Source organism: Haliotis asinina, chromosome 13, assembly GCF_037392515.1.
Source record: "Haliotis asinina isolate JCU_RB_2024 chromosome 13, JCU_Hal_asi_v2, whole genome shotgun sequence".
NCBI classification, from domain to species: Eukaryota; Metazoa; Mollusca; class Gastropoda; order Lepetellida; family Haliotidae; genus Haliotis; species Haliotis asinina.
The window spans coordinates 28508284-28533589 of record NC_090292.1 but is presented as its reverse complement, the minus strand read 5'-3'; the positions used below and the strand labels follow the sequence as shown (position 1 = coordinate 28533589).

The following is a 25306-nucleotide window of genomic DNA, read 5'->3' as shown; positions in this document are numbered from 1 at the left end:
ACTAAAACTAATAAATTACGTCATCTTTTCAAAATGATCGATTAGATCAGGTTTAATATGCTTTTCAGCAACCTATAATAGTTGTCAGAAGGGACTAAGCGGATATATATGGTGGCGGTCTGTAAATAATCTTGTTTGGATCAGACAATCCAGTGATCAACAACATGAGCATCGATCTGCACAATTGGCAACCGATGACATGCGTCAACCATTGAAAAAAAAACCAGATAAAAAGCACATATCATTTTTCAAGCAACTCCTACAGCCACTAGGCGCACCGAGTTCATGTGGCTATTTAACAAATGCGGTTGAAGTTGAGGCTGTCCTATATTATAAACCGTCAGAAGTCCCAGCCTAGGCACGCCAATAACCCACTTCAATAACCCGATATTGACAGAGGTGTTGGGAGCTTAGAGTGCTTGCATTTCAAATTATTAGTCAGGCTGCACATAAACGAACCAGGAAGAGACTGAACAGAGTTATGTCAATCAGCTGTGGCCTAAATGTCATTCGCCTTGCAACAGCCGATGAGACAAGTGGATAGTAAGTCACTGGCAGCTGTGACACTGCTATGGCCGCAGACAGAGGAATCGCCGTGACAACCCTGGTGGGGGGTTTGTCAGTGTGTTTACTGCAGGTGGTGATGTCACAGCATGTTGACGTTGACGGGAATTGTTCGCGGACGGACAGGCCCGAACCCATGGAAATATGGGGAGTAGAGGTAAGAGTGACTGAGTGAGGGACGGATGGGATGAATGAGTGAGTGTGTGTGTGAGAGGGAAAGTAGGTGAGTGAGCGATTTCAAGGTGAGTGAGTAGGTAAGATTCGAGTGAGAAAGTGAGTGACTGACTAAGACGTCAGATGGGTGGGTGGGTGAGTGACTGGGTGAGTGTGTGATACGGTGAGAGAATGATTTTGTTTGGCAATGTGTGTTTTGGGTGATAGAATGAGAGAGTCACGGAATGAATGAATGAGTGAGTGAGTTAGTGTGTGATAGGGAGAATAAGTGAGTGAGTGGTTGTGGTTTAGCCATCACTAGTTTGAGTGAGTGGACGATTGAGAGAGTGAATGAATGAGAGAGTGATTGTGTGACAGGGAGAATGAGAGTGACTGTGGTTTACTGTGTCTTGATTGATTGATTGATTGACGGATGGATGGATGGATGGATTGGTTGGTTGGTTGGTTGGTTGTTGGTTGTTGGGTGTTTTGGGTGAGTGATTCAGCGAGTGAGATAGTAGGGAATGAATGGCAGAGCAAATGGAGGATTGAGTAACAGAATGAACAAGTGACTTTTGAAATGAGTGGATGAATGAGTATGGATGATTATGGATGAATCAGAACATGTGAGAATGAGCGAGTGGGAAAGATTTAGGTCGGTGGGTGAGTGAGTGAGTGACGGCGGAAGTGACTGAGAGAATGAAGCTGGTATTACGATTAAACCATCCGAACCTTTATATCTAAGCGACTATGTAGGCGAATTATGCACAAGTCCCACAAGTAAATCTGCTGAGATGAATACGTCTGTTTAGGATGTTTTCAAGCACTCTGAAACGCATTTTCTATGCATAAAATACTAGAACAGCCTTTGCGAAAAAAAATCACTGACACACTTTACCATTATATGACAACCTGATTTATTGCTACTTCAAGTATGATTATATAGGTGATATTTTAGTCCACTTGATACGTCCAAATATACAGTCATCTTATCCCCTTGCATCTATGCTGTGGAATAAATCAGGTCAATGTCAACAGAGACGTGAAAGTTGAGGGAAGTCATTCTCAGTAACGGTATGACACCAGTTCGTGTTATTCTAACACCATGTCCATGTGTACAGAAAAAAGCAATCTGTCACAGTGTACCTTCCAGCTGACGTAATCAGTTCAAAATGTATTCCCGTGCTTCGAATGCTCAATACCACCCGGCCAACACATAATATTCATCTCCTAATTAAGTTGACAGTAGGGTAGCCTAGTTGTTAAAGCGTTCGCTCGTCACGCCGAAGACCCGGGTTCCATTCTCTATGTAGGTACAATGAGTGAAGACCACTTCTGGTGTTCCCACCGTAGAGTTGCTGGAATAGTGGAACAGCGGCGTAAAACTAAACTCACTCACTCACTCACTCACTCACTCTCACAGCAAACAGTTCGTCAAAGATGGGTTTCCGGAAGCTTAACGCGCGTTAACTAATTCCAACATCCGGAACTTCTACAGATAAGGCGAGTATTTAAGCATTTTACTCAATAAAAATCGTTAAAAATCTATGAGTACAAAAACGCACAAGAATCACTTAAAACCCAGTAGGTCTATAATACCTTCTGTAATTTACTCAATTAACTAAACTTGCTTGCGTATGATTATTCGTCCTGGCGCAGAACTTGACAACAGCGTTAGCGAATGTTAAGGAAAGTATACATGTACGTATGCTATGACAGCCAAAGCAGCTGTCCGGAGTTTACCATAGTAGTCATGTCTCTTCTATGAGTGTTTAAAAATATCTTCCAACTATTTGGCAATATTAGACTTATTAAAACGTAGATCTATTGAGAAACATTTATTTTCATGTACTAGAAAGAGCTAATTACCCCAAAAGGATAAAAAAAACCACCTGTGTAAAAAGTACTCAATTCATTTAACTAGTAGCGGTATGCAAAGTGCTAGTTACTCCTCAAAATGTGCCATTAGTCATTCATAAACAGATACAGGAGTAACTACCCACTATTTGAAAAATTGTCTCGACTTCAGAATCTCCAGGGAGCCTAGCTGTATATGGACTAAATGTATCAAAAGCTGAAAACGGTGCACCGGCTGAATATTTTTTTCTCTCTTTTTCAGAGAGGACCACTGACGTGCACAATGCTTGGAACATCCAGTGAGTAGACTGGACATAGTTTGGTGTCTATTTCCAGTGAATATTCGAAAGCTTTACACATGATAAACACAATGGACAAATTATTGTGTAACAAAAAAACCCCACCAAGTATGTTGCATCACTCAGCGATTTCGATTTCTCATATCCAAGGTTGCTGATTTTAATTGTACACAACTGTAAAGACTGCTTTGCTCTTTATAAAGTTTTAAATTTAATCAACTTGGGATTAAGATAGAACGCGGTAATTCTTGAATCATTACAGCATGTACGCATTGTGAAATCTATAATTGTATAATATATATATATTTATATATATATATATATATATATATATATATATATATATATATATATATATATATATATATCCCTCTCTCTCTCTCTCTCTCTCACACACACACACACACACACACACACACACCTTTGTTCTTGAAATTTTGTTAGATTATCACTGAAACTCGGGTGAAATTTGAAGTGTGCACCCCCGCCGCCCGTTTTCTCACTAGTGTGCACCATCCTCCCTTTCTCAAAAAAGTTCTCTGTAATCACTTCTCAGTAATGCACGGATTCTGGTACTTTTGTCAGGTTGGGCCCCCATACTGGAATCGAACCCACATTCAAACGGTTTCCAACGAATCACTAGGCATTTAGTGATTTAATGCCAGATGGCATTTAATCAGCCATCTGGGGCAGTGGGGTAGCCTAGTGGTTAAAAACGTTCGCTCGTCACGCCGAAGACCCGCGTTCGATTCCCCACATGGGTACAATGTGTGAAGCCCATTTTCTGGTGTCCCCCGCCGTGATATTGCTGGAATATTGCTCAAAGCGGCGTAACACTAAACTCACTCACTCACTAATCAGCCATCTAACCCACTCAGCCACTGCATATAGCTGTAGCTTTCAGTCGTGGAGAAACACCAGTTTACACTTGTCAGAGGGTAACACAATGTTCATGATCTAGACTATTAACTGTCCGATTCTGCGCTGGCTGAGTGGGTTAAATGGCTGAGAGTGAGTTCTAATCTCGGATGGAGTCACGTGTGAAGACTTTCTAAATGTCATTGTGTATTCATAATTTTTCATCACCTTATATCTCACAGCTAAAACTTACAATATCTTAAGCTTGATTCTTCTTCCAACTCGAGGTGTGCGGTATTTGTAATAGTGAGTGTGTGAGTTTAGCTTTACGCTGCACTCAGCTATATTCCAGCTATATGGCGGTGGTCTGTAAATAATCGAGTCTGGACCAGACAATCCAGTGATCAACACCATGAGCATCGATCTGCACAATTGGGAACCGATGACATGTGTCAACCAAGCCAGTAAGCCTGACCACCTGATCCCGTTAGTCGTCTCTTACGACAAGCATAGTCGCTTTTAAGGCAAGCATGGGTTGCTGAAGGCCTATTCTACCCCGGACCTTCACGGGTCCTTTGTATTACCATTACAAGTGCTATGCAATTAGATGAGGAAGTCCTTGCTCTGTCCTAAAGGACTTCAAGCCACAATTCTGGTCACCAGATACGAAACAATTATTTTCTTTCGCAAAACAAAACAGACCTATCTTCGTTCTAGTGGAGCTACACGATTCAGCCGAAAGTACAATTGTAACTATTGTCATATTAAATATGTCTTGAAAATTTAAACTACCAGAAACATTTTTGCACAAATATTTGTGTCAAAACAGTGCATTGGTTATCTTAAATCATTATCACTGAGAGGAGCGAGAGACTTTAAGAGCGCCGTAAATCTTGTCGGGAACATTAAGCATGAGTGAGGCTCTTACGGGGTGTTATTTATATTGCTCTGATGACCTGGGTGCTTGAACGTGTGCTGTAGACATGGTAATGCAACGTTGCAGTCTTAAAGAGGGTCACTGATGATTCAGAACATGTGAATGGGGTCAGAACATGTGCACAGTCCCCTAGTTTATTTGCGGAAAAGGAATCTTACGAATCTTCTTCTTCCACCACTGCCGCTACTACCACCACTACTACTAATACTGCCATTACTACTGCTGCTGCTGCTGCTGCTGCTGCTACTACTACTACTACTACTACTACTACTGCTGCTGCTGCTACTGCTACTACTACTACTACCACTACTACTACTGCTACTACCACTGCTACTACTACTGCTGCTGCTACTACTACTACTACTACTACTACTACTACTACTACTACTACTACTACTACTACTACTACTACTACTACTACTACTACTACCACCACCACCACCACCACCACCACCACCACCACCACCACCACCACCACTACTACTACTACTACTACTACTACTACTACTACCACCACCACCACCACCACCACCACCACCACCACCACCACCACCACCACCACTACTACTACTACTACTACTACTACTACTACTACTACTACTACTACTACCACTACTACCACTACTACCACTACTACCACTACTACTACTACTACTACTACTACTACTACTACTACTACTACTACTACTACTACTACTGCTGCTGCTGCTGCTACTACTACTACTACTACTACTACTACCACCACTACTACTACTACTACTACTACTACTACTACTACTACTACTACTACTACTACTACTACTACTGCTGCTACTACCACTACTACTACTACTACTACTACTACTACCACTACTACTACTACTACTACTACTACTACTACTACTACTACTACTACCACTACTACTACTACTACTACTACTACTACTACTACTACTACTGCTGCTGCTGCTACTACCACTACTACTACTACTACTACTACTACCACCACTACTACTACTACTACTACTACTACTACTACTACTACTTTTCTACTACTTTTACTATTACTACTACTGCTGCTGGTGCTACCACTACTACTACTACTACTACTACTACTACTACTATACTACTACTACCACTGCTACTGCTACTGCTACCTCTTGCACCACTACCATTACTATTGCGACCTGCTGATTTACCTTTGTGTATCTGTTGACACTCAAGCCCCAAATAATTTTAGGAGCAGATCCGAGTCATTCTACAAAAGGATGCAATGTGCAGTCAAGCCAGCCAAAAGTCGCACTCAAAGAAAATGTATGCGTGCACTGGGGTGGCTTACGTTAAACAGTCAAACTTTGGAGGATTTAAAGTACAATCTTAACACTTTGCTTGTGTCGCTCACATTGCTATACGCGTGGAACTATCCTGAAAGTGACATACTACCCAATTTAATTTCAGCGATCGTTTTAAGCTCCGATCCTGGTTTTAAAGTCATCTCTTGCAGCTACACGTAATTCTTGTGCTTTCACGTGTCGCTCGCGGTTTCACGTGTCGATCTTGGTTTTAAAGTCGTCTCTTGCAGGTACATGTAATTCTTGCGCTTTCACATGTCGCTCTCGGTTTTAGATGTTTCTCACGGGTTGAAATGTCACTCAGTTTCACATGTTTCTCGTGGTTGCACCTTTTTCTCACAGTTTCACATCTAAATCGTGGCTTTATATTGTCTGCCACAGTTTCACACTTTTTTCTCGCCGTTTCACATGTCTCTTGCAGTTTCACGTCGTTTTCGTGGGTTTTCAGGTGTGTCGTGGGTTTAAAATTAAATTGTCTCTTGCGATTTCATGTGATTTTCGATGTTTCATATGTCTTCCGACACGGTTTCAGCCAAATCTCTGTTGTAATATATATATATATATATATATATATATATATATATATATATATATATATATATATATATGTATGTATGTATGTGTGTGTGTGTGTGTGTGTGTGCGTGTGTGTGCGTGTGTGTGTGTGTGTGTGTGTGTGTGTGTGTGTGTGTATATGTATGTATACATATATACATATACAAGATAAAACCAAAAGTAATTGTCCCAATAAATTACCTTAGTTTAATAAATTAAATCAGTGTAAGTGTCCGCTCGGGTTTGATTCCAGTGATGGGTATAGTGTCTAGTGTCCCCCGCGGTGATATTGTTGAAATATTGCTAAAATCTGCATTAAATCATCACTCATTCACTAGATCATCTGAGAACTGTCTGTTGGGTCTAGTAAGGAACAAGCACCCTTGAGCCCTTTGAAGAAACTATGTATCTGATTATCAACGCTGTTCAACGTCGGTTGACCTTGTATCGACGTATGGATTAGTCGATGTCAGATTTCACTGTCGATGTGTGTGTCGGAATACGAGTTTATAGTTTTCGTGTTAACAATGTTTGTCTGTGTAAATGATCTACAGGCTGTGAAGGCGGTGTCCTCCCACCTGAAGTGCAAGGAGACTTCATGGGTCGTCCCGAGTTCCTGAGTGTAGAAGGAGCCCTTGTACCTGGTCCCTCTGGCGACCTCAACCCTCAAATAGTGTTTACCTGGGAACCCCCTGCAGCAGGTACCGAGTGAGTGAGTGAGTGATTAAGTGTGGGGATGAGTGGGTGTGTGCGTGTGGTGGTGAGTGCGTGTGGCCATGAGTGAGTGAATGCGTGTGGCTGTGAGTGAGTGAGTGAGTGCGTGAGTGAGTGAGGCTGTGAGTGAATGCACGTGGCCGTGAGTGAGTGAGTGAATGCGTGTGGCTGTGAGTGAGTGAGTGACTAGTGGGATAGTGGAGCACAGTGGTGTACTGATGAGCCTCTTACGCCAAAGTCCCAGGTTCGAATTCCGATGGAGTCACCAAACCTTTGTGACCTGAGTCTCATTCTGTGGTGTGTCCCTGGACAATTCACCTTGTCCATATTGCACCCAGTCCACCCAGATGTTTAAAATGGGCCTTTACGGTCGCACGGAGAGGTTAGCAGCTGCTTCGAAATAACAATTCCGTCAGGATAATAATGTAACACCAAAGAAAAGCACTGCGTTGGATCCCAGGCGCAAAAATTATTATTACTATTTTTTACAGATTAAGATAGATATGCAGCAGAGAGGGTTCGGCTGATCCTGGCACAGTCAGGCCGGTAAGGCTCATCATCAGCTCAGGGTCCTCGCCCCCTCTACACGCAGCCCAGACAGCGAATGGGACTTCTCCCAGGAAACACTGCCTAGTCGAACCCACCAAGAACTTTTCGGAGAATATGAAGGCTCCCCAACACTGCAGCCTTCTGCATTGCCCAGATTGTCAGAGCTGTGCTCCCGGTGGAGAACCCGGGCACTCTCCTGATAGTGAGATCTGCATACCAGATCTCAAAGATCATAAGTCAAATGTTATTTTGGTACACGGATGGGAGTGAGTGAGTGAGTGATGGAATGGGTATTTATAGTGGGCGTCTCTGGAATGGCTAGAGTGCAATGCATTCCGAACACTTCGAGTGAGTGAGTGAGAGCACGATCAGGGACTGGAATGAGTGAGTGAGTGAGCGGGAGAATAGACATTTCAGTTTAGAGCTCAATGTGTATGTTCCAAACACTAGCATGGTATGGGACGAGGGTCTCTGAACTGCCAGGGTCCGGAATGAAAGGCATATTCTCTGTTTAATAATGGACATACCGCTGTTTACAGCTGCGGGCTTTGAGCACCTGAAGGGCTTCTACGTAGAGATCTACAGGTTTTCAGGGTACTTCCCAGGGCCGACGTTTTACTGCAGAGTGTTTGATTTCTCCCAAAACAACTTCACCTCCCAGGATTACAAGGTACACGTTATTGAGATAAGTGGCTTAACCTTCACCCACAACGACCTTGACCTTGATACTTCACGCTGGTACGAGGTTAGACTGTTTTATGGTGTCCCCGCCGTAATGTTGCTTTACTATTACTGAAAGTGATATAGAACTATAGTTACTGAGTATTTGAAGCAAGGGCATATTTTATTTGAAACGTTATGCTGACGCCGTGGGTTCCAAATAAATTCCCGTACTTCAAATACTCCGATGCTTATCACCTAGATAAGTAATATGTTTATATCCAATCAAACAGCAGTGTGCTAATACCGGCATAAAACAAACCTCATTCACTCTTACTGGGACCAGGATGTGAATTTGTTCGATGCTGAAGAGGAACAGCACAGTGACAGTACATTGAGGAACGTGTTTCTAGGAATTAGAGTTGGGGTATGGGGTTCGGGGTTTTGAGGTTGGGAGATTGGGATGTTATGGGTTGGGGGTTAGGATGGTAGTTCCATGCCAGAACATGTAATCACGCGCACCTATCACGTAGAGATGGCCAATGATGCCAATCTGTCTGGCTCAGTCACGCTATGACGTATCTTTGGGCTTGTTAATTATGTGCAGGAAAAGTCTATGTACCGCCTTTAGTAAATTATAAATATATCTTTTTCAAATGGAATCTTTCCCATAATTCATTAGCGATCAGTAATCATTCATGATCTAACAGTTTCAGTTCCTGCTTTTTGCGCATAGGAATGTCAAAACCAGTCATTAAAAAATAACAACGTCTCTCTACGCCATAGGCTTCGCTGAGTGGTTTTGTAGAACAATGTAGTCTGTTTTGTTTTTATTGGTTTGACTGTAACAAAATTGGCCTGCAGATTTCATTTAGGGCCTGTAGATTATAAAGCCTGCAGCAGTCCAAGTGGCAAATTGAAGTATTGCAAGCATTGACACCGACCATGATGTGGGGGAGTAGGGGAATGGGGAATGGGGGTGGGGAAATAGGATAGTGTGGGGTGATGGTTTGGGTGTTAGAATAATGGGTAGCAGTTGTAATCAAGTACGGCAATCACGTGGAGTTTTAGAATAATCAAAGGCAGCATGCTTTATGCACTCGTTTAAAGGTTTGGGACAGATCCTGTTATACAACCTTTACTTATTCTCGACCAGACAAACCTGTGGTTGATATTGCAATCACCGATCCATCCAAGGACTGAACTCACCAAACCCTATCATCTCTTATTTAGACGTCTAAATCAATGTGGGTACAATGTGTGAAGTCCCCTGTGTGATATTGCTGGAATATTGCTAAAAGTGGCGTAAAACTAAACTCACTCACTCACTCTAAATCAATGTTATTGCTTTATTTCGGCATGGTCGAAAATAGGGCTGGAAAAGATGCATTTCACCTAAATATGAATGCATCAGAGAAGTTTTTGTCGTAAGTTGCATAAAGCTGTGTTGTTCAGCCTACTTGTAAACTAATACCTTCTAACGCATCGTTGATTTTTTCAGTAAATCATAAAGGCAGGGGGTAACTGTGTTTTGGGGCGTTTAGTAGATCGTTTTCACTTCAGCTGAAATTCAAGAAGAAAATGGTGGGATTCCCCGGTGGCACCAACTTCCTATATCGCATGGAGATGTACACGCTGCCAATGTCTCCAGAATCCAGATCCAGGACCGAGTTCTTCACTCTTCAACCGCTGCAAGGTGATTGACATTTGAATTAAACGAATACCTACATTTCCAAAGATCTCTCAGTGCTAAGATAGTCGTAAATTAATGATAATGTATGTCACTTACGACTTTATGCACATCTATAGTTCTCATACGCGCGTACGCACGCATGCACACACGCACGCTCACATTCTGTCGAGGTGTTATCACCCTCAGAGTCAGGCACCAAATCCCCAGCACACAAAGCCGTGGTGGCTGAGCGGGCTGACTTTGTGTGCTGGCGATTACGTGCCTCACTCTGAGGGTGCGGGTTCAAATTCCCGGATGGTGACCAAACCGAAAAAGTACTGGAATTTGTCCTTTACTAAGAAAGTGAAACCCCAAAGTCAAATGCATTTGACCACTTTCTAAATGGCATTGTGTAATCGTAGCTGATGTTTGTGTTTGTTGTAGATGGGTCATCCACGGCATCTTGGTCTGCGTCAGTCTCCTACGAGATGCGGACCCTCACAGACCCAGCTGACATCACGGTGCACTTCAGTCTGGCTCCTAGCGAGTACAACTTCCGGAAATACACCGTCGAGCTCGTCGGCGACCATGACGACAAAAACGTCCTCATCGGCTGCGAGGTTGACACAATGGATGATTATTCATGCCAGGGAATAGTAAGTACCAACAATATTGTCTCGTTGTCAGCATTATTGGCTCAACGACGTAGTTCAAGCTGTATGACGTCGGGTCTAAATGTGGATCAAGCAAGCCTGTGATTGGCGTTATGGTCAACGTTAGACACTGTCGGGACACGACGACCCATTGAAGTATGTCGCCTGACGCCCCGATCGAATTAAGCAGCATTTTGGGTTTAAGGATCTATTCGTCTTAGTAGTGGTGGGGTAGCCTAGTGGTTAAAGCGTTCGCTCCTCACTCCGAAGATCCAGGTTCGATTTCCCCATGGGTACAATGTGTGAAGCCCAATTTCTGGTGTCCCCCGCAGTGATGTTGCTGGAATATTGCTCAAAGCGGCGTAAAACTAAACACATCCACTCACTCTAAGCGGTACAAGTCCCTGTGCATTTTGTCACATCTTCGCTCCTCACGCCGAAGAGTTCGATTTCCCCATGGGCACAATGTGTGAATCCCATTTCATGTCTCTCTGTCGTAATATTATTGTAATATTGCTAAAGGCGACTTAAAATTATACCAGTTAACCCGCGAAATATTTTTGTAAAAATATGCATTTTGGTATATATTTAGTTGAGCACCACATGGTTTGGGCAGATGTTATGAGATATTCTTTAAATTTCTTCTTTCGAAGACGCGGATAAAGTCCGCCTTGACGTTGAATTAGTGAAAGTTAAATTAAAGTTCAACCGAAAGAGCTCCAGATGAAACTGAGTGTATTGTAAGAATACCAATACTGGTATTGAGAATGACTTTTGCTGAGACAAATGAACCTATTCATTAGATTCCATGTATTCTCATAAGAGTTTGTCTCTCTGTCCAGAACAACCCGAAACCTGCTGCAGGTGCTACTACTGTCTCCCATACGTTCCATGACCTTGGACCTGGTTCGTATAGAGTATGGGTACGTTCAAGTTGAGATCTCATTTTATACATGGCGTGGATTCTTTCGTCGAGTCAATCTGTTGGCGTGTTCTTATATAGTCCGTTTGGCTCAAAAGAGGACCGATGAATTGCAATGTTACTCAAATACTAATAAACAGAACATATTCAGTGAAACGCTGATAATAATCAAAACATCAACTCTGTGAGTTTTTTTGCAGAATGTTTGTCCTAATAATAAAAAAGGCTGTTTAGCAAACTATCATTAACATATTGACACAGTTAACTGTTTATTACGAGGGAGGAGTGCAGTGAAAGGCACAGCCAGGTGTTTGAGAAGCATGTGCACAAGTGCCGAGAAAGGTATTTATTCATTAACCTGTGATGTGCTATCTCTGTGCTTTCTCGCATACCTGGCTGTCCCTTTCTCAACACACTTTCTTAACAAATAGTGAACTGTGTCAATATTTTAATGATAGTTTGGTTTTTTCGGTTTTTTGGTTTCAAGGAAAAATATTCTGCAAAAGCCTCACAGAATTGGTATGATGTTTTATTATGATCAGCATTTCACTGATTATGTTATGTTTATTAGTTTTCGAGTTACATTGCAATTCGTCGGTCCGCTTTTGAGACAAACGGACTGTAATCGCCTACAGTCTTAAAACAACTCTCCATGGTCTCTTGAGCACAGATTACGTAACGAGCGTCATACCTGTGATCTAAAAGTGGACTCTTCCAACTGATGGAAGGAAAAGAGGTGAGACATTCAGACGATACTTGTGTCGATTATGTAGAACCTGTATTCCCCCTCTCTGCGACACTATGGACTCTGCCCTCTATAGGTTAGCCATTGCGACTATCGATACTTGACAAAACTCCATTTTTATAGGGTTAAGTTTGTTTAAAAGAAACTAAACCTATTAGTAGCAGAGAAGTGAGTATACCATGATCCCAGGTGTGACTTCATATTGAGTATGCATATCCTCGTACTCCACTATTAAAATAATCTTATAACAACAGTCAATCAAGATCACTATGAGGTTAGGCGTGCATCCTTTTCATCCTAATTAGTCAGTTCTGTTTGTGTTGGCGAATGGAACGCAGCCGTTTGTTCGTAGATATTATATGGTCGCTTCAAATACTCTGTTGTAATGTAGACGATTTCACCGTTCAGATCACACCAGTTGACCCTTACTGGCAGACGGACGGGGAGTGTCTGTGCTATGAGAGGACGTCAATCAACCACACAGTCTGCCTCCGTTGTATTACTACATCAACTGGGAACATCACCGTCGAGGGACACGGTCAGTCTCACGGACTTGCCAGGATTGGAAATAGGATGTTTTGACGGCGTGCGTGCATGCGCGTGACATCTCCGAGTCTGTTTCTGCATCTACTTCTCTCCAATCCCACCCCACCCCCTCTCTCTCTCTTCCTCCCTCTCCCCCTCTCTCCCGTCCCTCTCTCTCGGTCTCTCCCTTCCTCTCTCGCTCCTACTCTCCCCTCCTCATCTCTCCCCCCTCTCTCTGCATTCTTTATTTGTTTGTGTGAGTCTCTCTGTGTGTGCATACATTTGTGTGAGCGCCTGTAAATCTCTACATCTGTGTGCGCGCGCGCGCGCGTGTGAGTGTGTGATATCTGTGGGTGGGCTCATCTGTGTGAGCATACATGTATCTGTCTGTCTGCCTCTGCACGTTTATGTGCGCGTGCGTGCGTGCGTGCGTGCGTGCGTGTGTTTGTATCTTTTCTTGTCTGTCCTCATCTATACGTATGTATGTGTGAGTGTGTGTGTGTTTACGTTTGGCAGGAATAATAATTTGAATCTCCGTCTTTAAACCAGCCCCATACGTACACACGCCGATATATGCATAGTATATCAAACGCACGCACACTCATTCAGTTTCTCACCCTCTCACTCACACTGACACTGACATTCATACTCACACTCACTCATTCTCACTCACACACAGACGCATCTCAACCAACAGATCCCAGAAGGGCGACCTGATTTATCCTTTACCTTTGTCCACATTCCCCTGTAACTATCTTTCCATATTCTGTGACCAGTTGTACGGTCATCAACATCTTCAGCGTCAACGTCTTCAACGTCAACGTCTTCCACATCGACGTCTTCCACATCACGGACACATCCAACAGGACCAACGGAGCCTAGCGTGGAGGACATCAGTAAGTGCTTCTGATATCAATCATATACACCACACACCACTGACTAGCTACAAGTGTCATTGGGGCGGTGGGGTAGCCTAGTGGTTAAACCATTCGTTCGTTACGCCAAAGACCCACATGGTAACATGAAGTATAATTAAGTTAATTTCTGATGCTCCGCCAGAGATATTAAGGCAGTATAACTTACGATAGTATAATTTACATACGAGTCAGTATATACTGATACTCTCCATTGTGATAATTGTTCTCGTTTCAGGAGAGCTGCCGGATGATGTGGTGACGTCACTAGCCTCATTGTTCGGCTCACTCTTTGGCCTTTTCCTAGTTGGTATTGTTGTGATGGGGTACAGGAGGCAACGCGCGTCAGGTGAGTGAGTGAGTTAAAAGTCACAACGAGACTGTGTGAGATTTATATTAATAACAAATATACATAAACGATAACTAGCATTCACGCGTAAACTAGCATGCAAGCATACAACGATATTTTACCACAACACCTTAATACACCTATGAGCTATAGGTCGTCAACAACCGAAGGCAGATCACCATACAGCAGACCCCGGGGGCTAACACTACATTTGCTTCCCGCTGCATTTAGAGAATCCCTTCTGAGTGAGTGAGTGACTTGAGTATTACGCCGCACTCAGCAATATTGCAGCTATATGGCGGCGATCTGTAAATAATCGATTCTGGGTCAGACAATCCAGTGATCAAACAGCATGAGTATCGACCTGCGCAATCGGGAACCGATGACATGTGTCAACCAAGTCAGCGAGCCTGACCACCTGATCCCGTTAGTCGCCTCTTATAACAAGCAGAGTAGCCTTTCATGGCAAGCATGGGTTGCTGAAGGCCAATTCTTAGACATTCCTACAGTGAAAAGAAACGGCTAGAGAACCTGTAATCCAATTAACGTTTATTCATGTGAGAGAGGGTCATCTTAAGAAAAAAACCACAAAACATCATCTGTTACACAGAGGTGCCTATTTGTGTCTAAAGTGTTCGTGTGAGAAAGGATTAAAAATAGAAATAAAACTCAATGTGCCAGACCCAATATGTTTAAGGTGTTCATATGAGAAAGGATCCAATACAGAAATATACTCCAAGTAGATCCTTTACACAAAGCCACCTATTTGTGTTGCAGCGCTTCGTGTGAAGTCATTGTACCTGTTGTATACGGACGATCACAAAGACCACAGCGACGTCATCAACAAGCTGGCCATCTACCTGAGAGACTACTGCTACTGCGAAGTCTTCTATGTGCCCTGGTTCCGAGGAACAATCCAGACAACGGGCACCTACCAATGGATCCTCAGCCACATCGACTTCGCTGACTTTGTCCTCATCATCAGTTCTGAAGCAGCTTTCATGCTGTTCGATGCCCGGAACACGAACACTTCCTTCAGGGCGATGGATGGAGGTCCTGAGGGGGACACGTTCTCTCCAGCTGTATCTCACATCATGGCACGGTCATCTCAGAGAGATTTCCACAAGAAAACTATCCTGGCCCATTTTGAATATACTGGTGAAGAGTTCGCCATCAAAGAAATTAGCCCCGGGGTCAATTATCAATTGCCAAAATATTTCAAGGAACTGCTGTGTCACATCCATGAAGTGGAAATGTGTGGCAAGACCCCGAAACAGGCGAAGATTAACGCCATGGGGAATCTTCAAGCCTCACAGTGTGGCCGGAGTTTATTGGATGCCGTGGTTAAAGCCACACACTACCAGAAAGCCTGTCCACATTGGTTTGTCCAGAGGTTCCAGAGGCAGGACTCGGCGTACAGCTCCCAGTATGATCACGTCGGGGATTCGGTGTCATGTGCGGGTTTTTACCGTGTGGATGCCAACCATAATAATTATGATGATGATGATGATGAAATGAGAAGCACCGTGACCTATGACACTACGTATGCTAGAGACCACGAGATGTTTCCACCCAGTGAGGTACCCACAGATACCCCGACTGAGTTCATCAATATGCAGCTGCAGAATATCACCATGCAGAGCATGGGCTTGGAGAATGTTCACATGCAGAGCGTGGACATGCAGAACGTTCACATGCAGAACGTTCACATGCAGAGCATGGACATGCAGAACGTCCCCAAGCTCACTGGCGGCACGAACCAGAGCAGCGCTGTTCACACTCATGGTCAGTCCCCTCCAGATGACGTCTTCACACCTCCTAGTGACGTAGATGAGGATGTAGATGAGGATGTAGATGTAGATGTAGATGTAGATGAGGATGTAGATGTAGATGTAGATGTAGATGAGGATGTAGATGTAGACATGGATGATCACTTCATCAACGTAGGCTGTAGTTCTAGAGGGCATTGGGATGTGTATAAACAGACTAACTGCTCACATGAACCTGGTGAACGTGTTAGTGGCATTGATGTCTAGGATGAGACTGTCTGTCTGTCTGTCTGTCTGTCTGTCTGTCGGCCATGTGTATCTGTCTGCTTCCTTGCATGCCTGCCCTCGCGTGCGTATGCGTGCCTGTCTGCCATGTCTGTTTTACCTGTCAGCCTGTATGTACGTATGTATGTACGTAAGTACGTACGTGTGTGTGTTTGTGTATGTTTGTTTTGTTTTTTTGCTGTTGTTTTTTTGTTTTGTTTGTGTGTTTGTGTGTTTGTGTGTTTGTGTGTGTGTGTGTGTGTGTGTGTGTGTGTGTGTGTGTGTGTGTGTGTGTGTGTGTGTGTGTGTGTGTGTGTGTGTGTGTGTGTGTGTGTTTATGAGTGTAATTCTAACCAGGCTTCCTCGGTGGAAGTGCAGTTGTTGGATCACTGTCTTCTTCACCACAACCGACTGCTGTATATTACGTATGGTGTACGGGTGACTTGATTATATTTAGCAAACATATTCTGTTCCCGAAAACGCCAGCAAAACATCACTTGCCCCAAGGATTAGAAGGGCACTCTTCCTACATTCTCAAAGTTCTTGAAAATAATGTGTAATAGGAGCAAAGAGGAATTAACTAAAATAGATATGTCTACATCGTACATATTTGTATATATTAAATTTCATGTTTATTGAAATGTTGTATGAACTTTACTGTGAAGTACAGATTCAAATATACTTGTTTTGTACTTAGCTCCTGGGTTACTTGTCTTTATTTCGGCTTTAATACTATCTGATTTATACAGTATTTTATTTCTCGAAAGAAACATTAATAAATTCCAAAAGGAAAAAGGATCAGCAAGCAGACCGTGTTAGCCTATATAAACCCTTGTCCTAAACGTAATCCTACAAATAAAGAGTTTATAAATACATAAATAAAGAATTACATAATTTCAACCTAAGTACAGCCTATGATACCACACTTCATGGCAAGAGTTTGGTGTCATTTGAGAAATTATTAACCGGTTTTATTATCAATTTGTTTTCCTAGAGAGACAAAGATTAGTCGCTGCTTACAATAGCCTGTATACTTACATTATTTAGGACATAAAACCTACTGTGTTTGAAAATCAGACACATGCTGTACTGAATTGATGGCGACTAAATTTCATTTTTTTTACGCTCGGCAAGTGTCGATAGTGCTTTACTTGTCTCCATCCCGGCATGCGGCGAAAGAGTGACAGTGCCGTGTTGTCAAAATGTGTGTACATGCGACTAACTTGGGATATCTGGAAACTTCTCAAAGTGCACGTACATAACAGTGACTGCCTTGCAGGGATGATGGCAGAGCAGAACTCCGGTGGTTCAATGTTTTACATAAAGATATTATTATGACATGATGGAGTATAAGTAGCATAAATCTGGTGTTCGCCAGAAGCGTTATCTTGCGAATTTCCCATTCTAAATGGAAACAAATATACCATATTCCAGGTAGGTAAATGTTTACTAACGTTTTGCTGCACAATTTTGTATAGATAGGGGTGTATTTTGGCAAGGCATTCCGATTTATATGTTAGATATTATTTAAGTTAGGGGCTGTGTATTGTAATTGAATGTTTTTATAATAGAGGGTAATATGATAGTGAAATTCCCACAGAATTGTGGAGGAAATATCATATAATTGTATTTTTTGAGTTTGAATAAAAGTTTTTATCAGCATTCCCATCACTTCTGTTGTGTTCATATCAGTCATGTTAGTGCTCAATATTATTTCTATTGTTTGAAGTATGAATTAGAGGGAAATTATTTTCTCCTAGCGGTATTAGGCGTTCACATGGGTTATCTGCCCAGTAGGTGGCGTGTTATGGGAGTGATATTTGAATTTGGTATTCTCGATTAGTGCACTCCCGGCCTTTGAACATTTAACATGAATTCTGACGAAAACTTAGACGCCATTTTGGGAAGGAGTTCCCGTGAACGTTTTCTTTCCTTTACAGTTTTGACATATGGAGGTAATAGTGGCTTAACAACTAATTGTAGTAAAGGAATTGTGATGTCGTATGCTGTTGGTAAGTGCGAAATTCGAATGAGATCTAGACATCACCTGTTGTGCTTTTCCCGTGCATATGATGATGTTGTTACGAGTTGCTTGTATGCAATGACGTCCCATGATTTAGTGCTTTTTGGGTAAAATATATACGTTGTTGTCATTCCCATGCGAGACCCAAGCTGTGTGTGGTACACATTCCCGGTGTAAGAGAAAGACAAAAATTAGAAGCCTGTCGTCATCCTGTAGTTCAGATATTCCCCCTAACGTAGTACGAGATGGTGAGCCCTCTTCTTCACCAGATCCACTCTTGTAATTCTTTCCTCAGTTATCGGATGGTGACATTGACTCAGGTCAGAGAGCAATTGACGACTTGAACGAGGACTCACCGGGTTCCTCAAGCGTCAGTGACCCATCACCTGAGATACGAACGAGTGACAGTCAGCCCGGTAATTGTTCAGTGTCCAGCACAGGTGTATCTTTTTTACTTACTCAAAATATTAACACCATCAGTAATAGTACGAACACTGCTCCCGTATCTCCTGCAAATCCGACTACGCCGTCGCCTTCAAGCACGCCCTAAACGCATTATTAAAAGTCCCGTTCGCTAAACCATCTGAAACGAGCCGCCCCAGTAAGTGCAGTGTAAGTCCTGCAGACACCTTCCAGTCTGTCTCACCTCCACGCTCTCCCATACCTTCACCTGTCGATGCAGTGTCTCACCCCACACACCCCTCCCACGAATCTTTTCTGTCTACTTTCGCATTTAGGTAGCACTGAGAGCACTGTTTCTTTTTGCCAGCGGTACGGAGTGTTACCAGCCCAAGCAACTTGTCCTAACTGTCAGCAAGTACTAACTCGCACTTAGTTAATCGCAAGGGTAAGGTTCCCGACTATCGGTTCTAGTGTAACCGCAAAGTATGTTAAAAAAGTAACAAAAATCAAGGTCCAACACGGACGGGTACGTGGTTATCTGGCTGGAATTTGTCACTGATAAAAACCGTTTTGCTCACCTACTGCTTTGCTCATAAAATGTCACATGGAGACACAATCAGAGAAACAAGTATTGATAGTGATGGTGATGGGAAAGTCCTAGAAACCTCAAGAGAAACACATATCGGACTATTTCATGTTTTGTAGAGAGGTATGCTCTGCGATGGTTGAAAAGAATGGTTTGGACAGAATCGAGGGGGGTGGTTTGACGGTGGAAATTGACGAAAATACGTTTGGAAAACGTAAGTATCATAGAAGTAGGATGGTAGAGGGTCAGATAGTTTTGGGTGGTATTTGTAGGGAGACTAGACCTTTCTTTCTTGTTCCTGTAGAGACGCGCGACCGACCGACATGACTTGATGTTATCTGTTGGAAAGCTGGGGGTAGTCATATTATTACGGACTGTTGGAAGGCTTACGACGGACTGTCTGACCTGGGTTATACCCGTAGTACAGTCAACCATTTATAGAACCTTTAAGGTAAGTTCATGCAGTATAGTATATGCGCGCGAATGATTTGCAAATAATCCGCCATTTCCACGGGCGGAACTCTTACCCCATTTTGTTAGAACTAGTGCCAATGCCAAACAAAGCCACGTTTGAATCGGCTCTTAACCAAAGGATTGGGGCTTTGAGAGAAGAATTCGTTCAGACATCTAAAGACATAAAGAGGCTCAAAGCAGAAAAGGATTACACTTGGCGACGGAAAGGTAACAAAATTCAGTTCAATTTTAACGAAGAAACTGCGGATGTTTTGAGAGAAGTGCTGACCGCCATTCAAGGCAAACGTTCTGAAGAAAGTGAAACGTAGGTTACGTCCGAATTGGAAGGAATTCTTAACAGAAACAAACTTATCAAAACAGCTGACGCGTCTGAAGGTGGGTGGGAGACAGTGAAGAATTGCGTCACAAACGATTTAGCTGACCATCCCTATGATGACCGGAACATCACGAGAGCAGACAATAAAGCGTTGCGTAAATTACGCCAGAGGCGTGGAAGGGGTGCTCCATACCCGAGTAGGCCAGCTCGGAGACAGTCAACGATGTCTCAGCCCATGAAAAGTGTCCTTCACCAAACTACTCCTGTGCTTCACCAGCCTAGCACTAGTAATCTTTTTCGTGGGAAAAGCGGGAAGCCTGTATCATGTTTCAGGTGCGGTGACTTCGGCCACTTCAGGAGAGAGTGTCCCTTTAACTCGAGTTTGTCAACCGGAGAGTCAACTTCCAACTCACAGGGAAACCATTAGTGCTGGACAAGAATTGTCAGTTGAGTATTTCTCTCATGATGATTTTGTTGATGATGTATGTTCTAAAACGCTCACTGATGACTATTGTGAATATGAACAGGGCACGTCTGAAATTGTTGTAAGGGGCCGTCTCAAAAGCAATGTTAAATGTTGGAGAGATATTAGAGCTTCTCAATTTGTCATTGATCTTATTCAGTATGGTTATAAGATTCCATTCATCAACTGTCCACCTTCTATGTCAATATCTAACAACCAGTCCGCATTGAAACATAGCGATTTTGTTATACACTGTCAGGCTATTGACGATCTTTTGAAGAAGCAACTAATTTGTGAGTGTGCAACCCCGCCATATGTGGTCAGTCCACTCTCAGTGTCGGTACACTCCTCTGGAACGAAAAGATTGATTCTGGATCTTCATAGAATTAACACTTATGTGCATAAAATAAGCGTCAAATGTTTGTAACAGAGGTGTTCCTCAACAGTATGGAAATTCGAACACTTGTAGGGGGTTTCCAGGGATTTATTTCGGAGTTGGTGTTTGGGATATGAAGATCCCCAGTTGGCCGTCAGTCCAGGTAACGAACTAACAAAATGATATGATAATGATGAATGATAAAAATATACATAAATAACTACATGCCTACATATATACGATACATTTCATGTCATGCATTCAGTATGATGAACACCGTACTATTGTTATGTCTGATAACTGTTAATTAATCACGCTGACTTAAAACATGTACTTTGATATTTACTCACATAAATGATAATTATAATTACAAATATATACAATTGCAGTCTAAAAACAATACCTCACCTAGTCTTACTGACGCAGGCAGACTAGGCCAACAACTTAATAGTGTATCTCAGTGAACCTACATAAACAAAATACTGCCTAAGTATGCTGCTTGTATATATATGGATATACTTCATGAATAGCATCAGCGTTCTCGTAAATAGTTAACTTAATGACTCTAATACACACACAAGATATACATATAGAAATTAAACCTTATCGTAAACATGTACGATGCACATTACTGTATCATGCCAATCATAGAATAGCTAATACATATACCGACTATACACACATATACATGATATATGTACATGATACATATTATAGCATCATGGTATAAAATACATTACTGTTCGAATAACCGCATGCCAGTATACTAGTGTACTTGGTACAAAATACGTTATATATTGGGTCTAAAATACTAAGTATGCATATATTTACAAGCATTTAACATGTGCTAGAAATGATGAAACACTTATCCTTAAAACATGTAATCTAACATACTAAATCCTATTAGCCCTACTGTAATTTGATATAAAAAGATCTAACTTAACTTACCTCGTAATGTGCTGTGCTCATGCCACAAGTGAAAGGCAGTACAAAGCTTTAAATACAACAAGAGGGTGAAATCCATCAAACAACAGAAACCTTGTCAACAGGCCAATGCAGAGATTGGACCTGACACAAATTACTTAACAATAGACCCTAAGCTACCTGCTGCAACTAGCTTACTAGTGAGTTAATGAATCAGTGAAATGTTAGTGTTAACTCAGACCCCAGGCTACCTGCTGCAACTACCTTACTAGTGAGGTAATGAATCAGTGAAATGTTAGTGTTAACTCAGACCCCAGGCTACCTGCTGCAACTACCTTACCAGTGAGGTAATGAATCAGTGCTAATGTTAGTGTTAACACAGACCTCTTTAGAAATGATAACGTTGGTTTATACCTACGTTTAAAATAATAAAGTTTAACATATTAAAATGACATTTATTTACACACTGTTACATATGAAGATTGGAAATGTGCTTTAAATTACATCAACAAAGGGGACTGGTTGATTAAGTTCGACATACATTCCGCTTATCACCATATTGACATATCTCCCCCACATACTTGCTTTCTCGGGTTTTCAAGGAAAGACAATTCTGAATGTGTACATTATTACAAATTTTTGGTTTTACCGTTTGGGCTTACATCTGCTCCTTACGTTTTCACTAAGGTCACCAGACAACTCATAAAGAAATGGAGGTACGAGGGTAAGAGAATTGTGACGTTTTTAGATGACGGAATTCTTGCTGGATCTTCTGAATATGAAACAAGTTACTTTGGATCAGCAGTTAAGTTAGATTTGATCAGTTCTGGGTTCGTTCCAAAAGTGGAGAAATCTTTATGTCAGTCACAGTCGTTAGAGTGGCTTGGATTTCATATCGGTACTTCTTCCATGATGTTAACTATTCCTGACAGAAAATTTGAGAAAGTGTTGACAGCAATAAGGTCGTTGTTGCTAAGTCATACACAGAGGATTCCTGTAAAAGGTGTTGCTTTCATAGTTGGTCAAATTGTGTCCATGAAACCTGTCATTGGATCAGTGTCACAGCTTATGACTAGATCGCTTTGCATTGATGTTGTTGCTGCGACAACCTGGAACAGCAATATTTACATTTCTACTGGAAGTGTTACACAACTCAAGTTTGGACTAACAATATACAGGCGTACAAAAGCAGAGAGTGGATTCCATCCACAGTCATCAGACATTAATTTATATTGACGCTAGCAACGCGGGATTTGGTGGATATTGTGTGGAAATAGACGGTTTAATTTCTCATGGTCAGTGGTCCAAGTTCGAGTCAAATCAAAGTTCTACATGGAAAACATTGAAAGCTGTACATATGGTGCTCAAAAGTTTTGTGCCTCAGTTAGCTAAACGGAGTGTCAAGTGGTTCACTGACAATCAGAATGTGGCAGCTATAATTGAGAAAGGAAGTATGAAAGTTCACCTGCAGTCTATAGCTCTTGAAATCTTTAAGTTGTGTATGCAGCACAGCGTTGACCTTCATCTTCAATGGATTCCGAAGAATGAGAATCAAGAAGCGGATTTCCTAAGTCGTTTGATTGACTGTGATGACTGGGGATTTCCAAGACCTTTTTTCAATGTGTTGACAAAAATGGGGTCCGCATGAACTGGGTAGGTTTGCCTCCTATTACAACGCAAAAGCTAAAAAATTTAACTCTGTTCAGTAATGCGGGATTTTCAGCTGTGGAGTGCTTCACTGTTGACTGGAGTGGGACTATGAACTGGGTTGTCCCCTCCTATTCGGCTTATTCCCAGGGCAGTGACACATCTTTCTGCGTGCAGAGCTAAGGGAACTCAGGTAGTGCCTGAATGGCATTCAGCATCTTACTGGCCTTTGATATGTTGCAACTCAGTGTTTATGCCACAAGTCAAGGACGCTACGTATCTACCATAGTCAAAACAATGTTATGTGCCAAGTAGGATACCAGGTGGTATGTTTGAACATGATATACATTTTAATATGTTGTGACTGCTAGTAGATTTTGTCTGATTGTTTTGTAAATGTTATTGATGTGTTCAAGTCCTTGTATGAGGAGGATTTGGAGGAGTTGCCAGTTAATGTTAGGGAGCTGGCGGGAGTTTTACTGGAGTTGATGTCGCATGCTAGGGCTGAGTCAACTAATAAGAAGTACCAGAATGGTTTTGCTGCGTGGAAAAAGTGGGCAGAACTGAATAATATGCCTTGTCAGTTACCAGTGTTTCACCTACGATGTGCTATATATTTGTTGCCGTTGTACAACAAAGTGACACTATATCGCCTGTTATGTCAGCTTATTATAGCTTGAGATATGCTCATTATAGCATGGGGATAGATAGTCCGACTGATAATATTCTAGTAAAGAATGTGCTAGAAGCAGCCAAATTAGCTAAGCCTGTAATGAAGAAGGAGCCTGTTGATGTTGATATTCTGCACAAAGTGTACGATTCCAGGAGTAAATATGCATCTTTGGCATATTACAAGATCAGACATTGTCTTTTTTCATTCTCATATGACTTTTTTTTATTGAGAAGTCGAAGACAGATGTATATAGAGATGGGGCATGGCTTGTAATAAGTCGGACCCATTCTAAGTTGTGTCCAGTGGAATGTCTTGACGGATACCTGAGAGCAGCGGAGATTTCATTGGAGTCTCAGGAATACATTTTCAGAAGTTTGACCAAAACTGGTAATGGTTATAAATTAAGGAAAGCTTACACTCCTCTGTCCTATACTAGACTTTGCTTTGGCACCTTTCGTAGCAAATATTAAGAGCTATGGTTTGCACAGTTTGCGCAGTGGTGGTGCTTCTGCAGCTGCCAATAACGGTATTCCTGACAGGATGTTTAAACGCCATGGACGTTGGAAGAGCGAAAATGCTGAGGATGGTTACATCAAAGACAGCATTGATAATAAAATGGAAGTCTCCCTATCCCTCGGCCTCTGACTTTCTTTGTTATTCTCGGCCGCGGAATGCACGTCTGTTCCTGTTGTTCAGTATGTATTGTGTTTTATATGGACGGGAGTAGGGCTGACTAGGAGAAATATTATTTCTATTGTTTGAAGTATGAATTAGAGGGAAATTATTTTCTCCTAGCGGTATGTGGCATTCACATGGGTTATCTGCCCAGTAGGTGGCGTGTTATGGGAGTATATAAGGGTGTAGATATTTGAATTTGGCATTCTCGATTAGTGCACTCCCGGCCTTTCAACATTTAACATGTTTGTATTCTAATGTTGTATTTCTGTATGTTTCAGATGTTCATTGTTGGTGTGATGGGGCATAAGTGATTTTAACCATGGTGGTTATGGCTGTCAAGCTGTTATAATACGGTTATAGGGTAATGTGTGCCATATGTCGGCTGTCGAGCCGTTATAATACGGTAATGGGGTGATGTATATCATATATTGGCTGTCAAGCTGTTATAATACGG

The 25306-nt window shown here is 42.1% G+C and overlaps 1 protein-coding gene across 1 annotated transcript; it reads left to right on the top strand.

Annotated features, from left to right (window-relative positions):
- Window positions 1-571: 571 nt before the first annotated feature.
- On the top strand, window positions 572-24819 carry LOC137259490 (uncharacterized). The gene is made up of 14 exons (XM_067797132.1): window positions 572-721; window positions 2837-2873; window positions 7109-7255; window positions 8357-8487; window positions 10041-10173; window positions 10594-10805; window positions 11645-11725; window positions 12878-13007; window positions 13771-13890; window positions 14147-14257; window positions 15035-16200; window positions 18609-18683; window positions 23918-24080; window positions 24611-24819. The coding sequence occupies exons 1-14, from the start codon at window positions 572-574 to the stop codon at window positions 24817-24819; spliced, it is 2865 nt and encodes a 954-aa protein (XP_067653233.1).
- The last annotated feature ends 487 nt before the right edge of the window (window positions 24820-25306 follow it).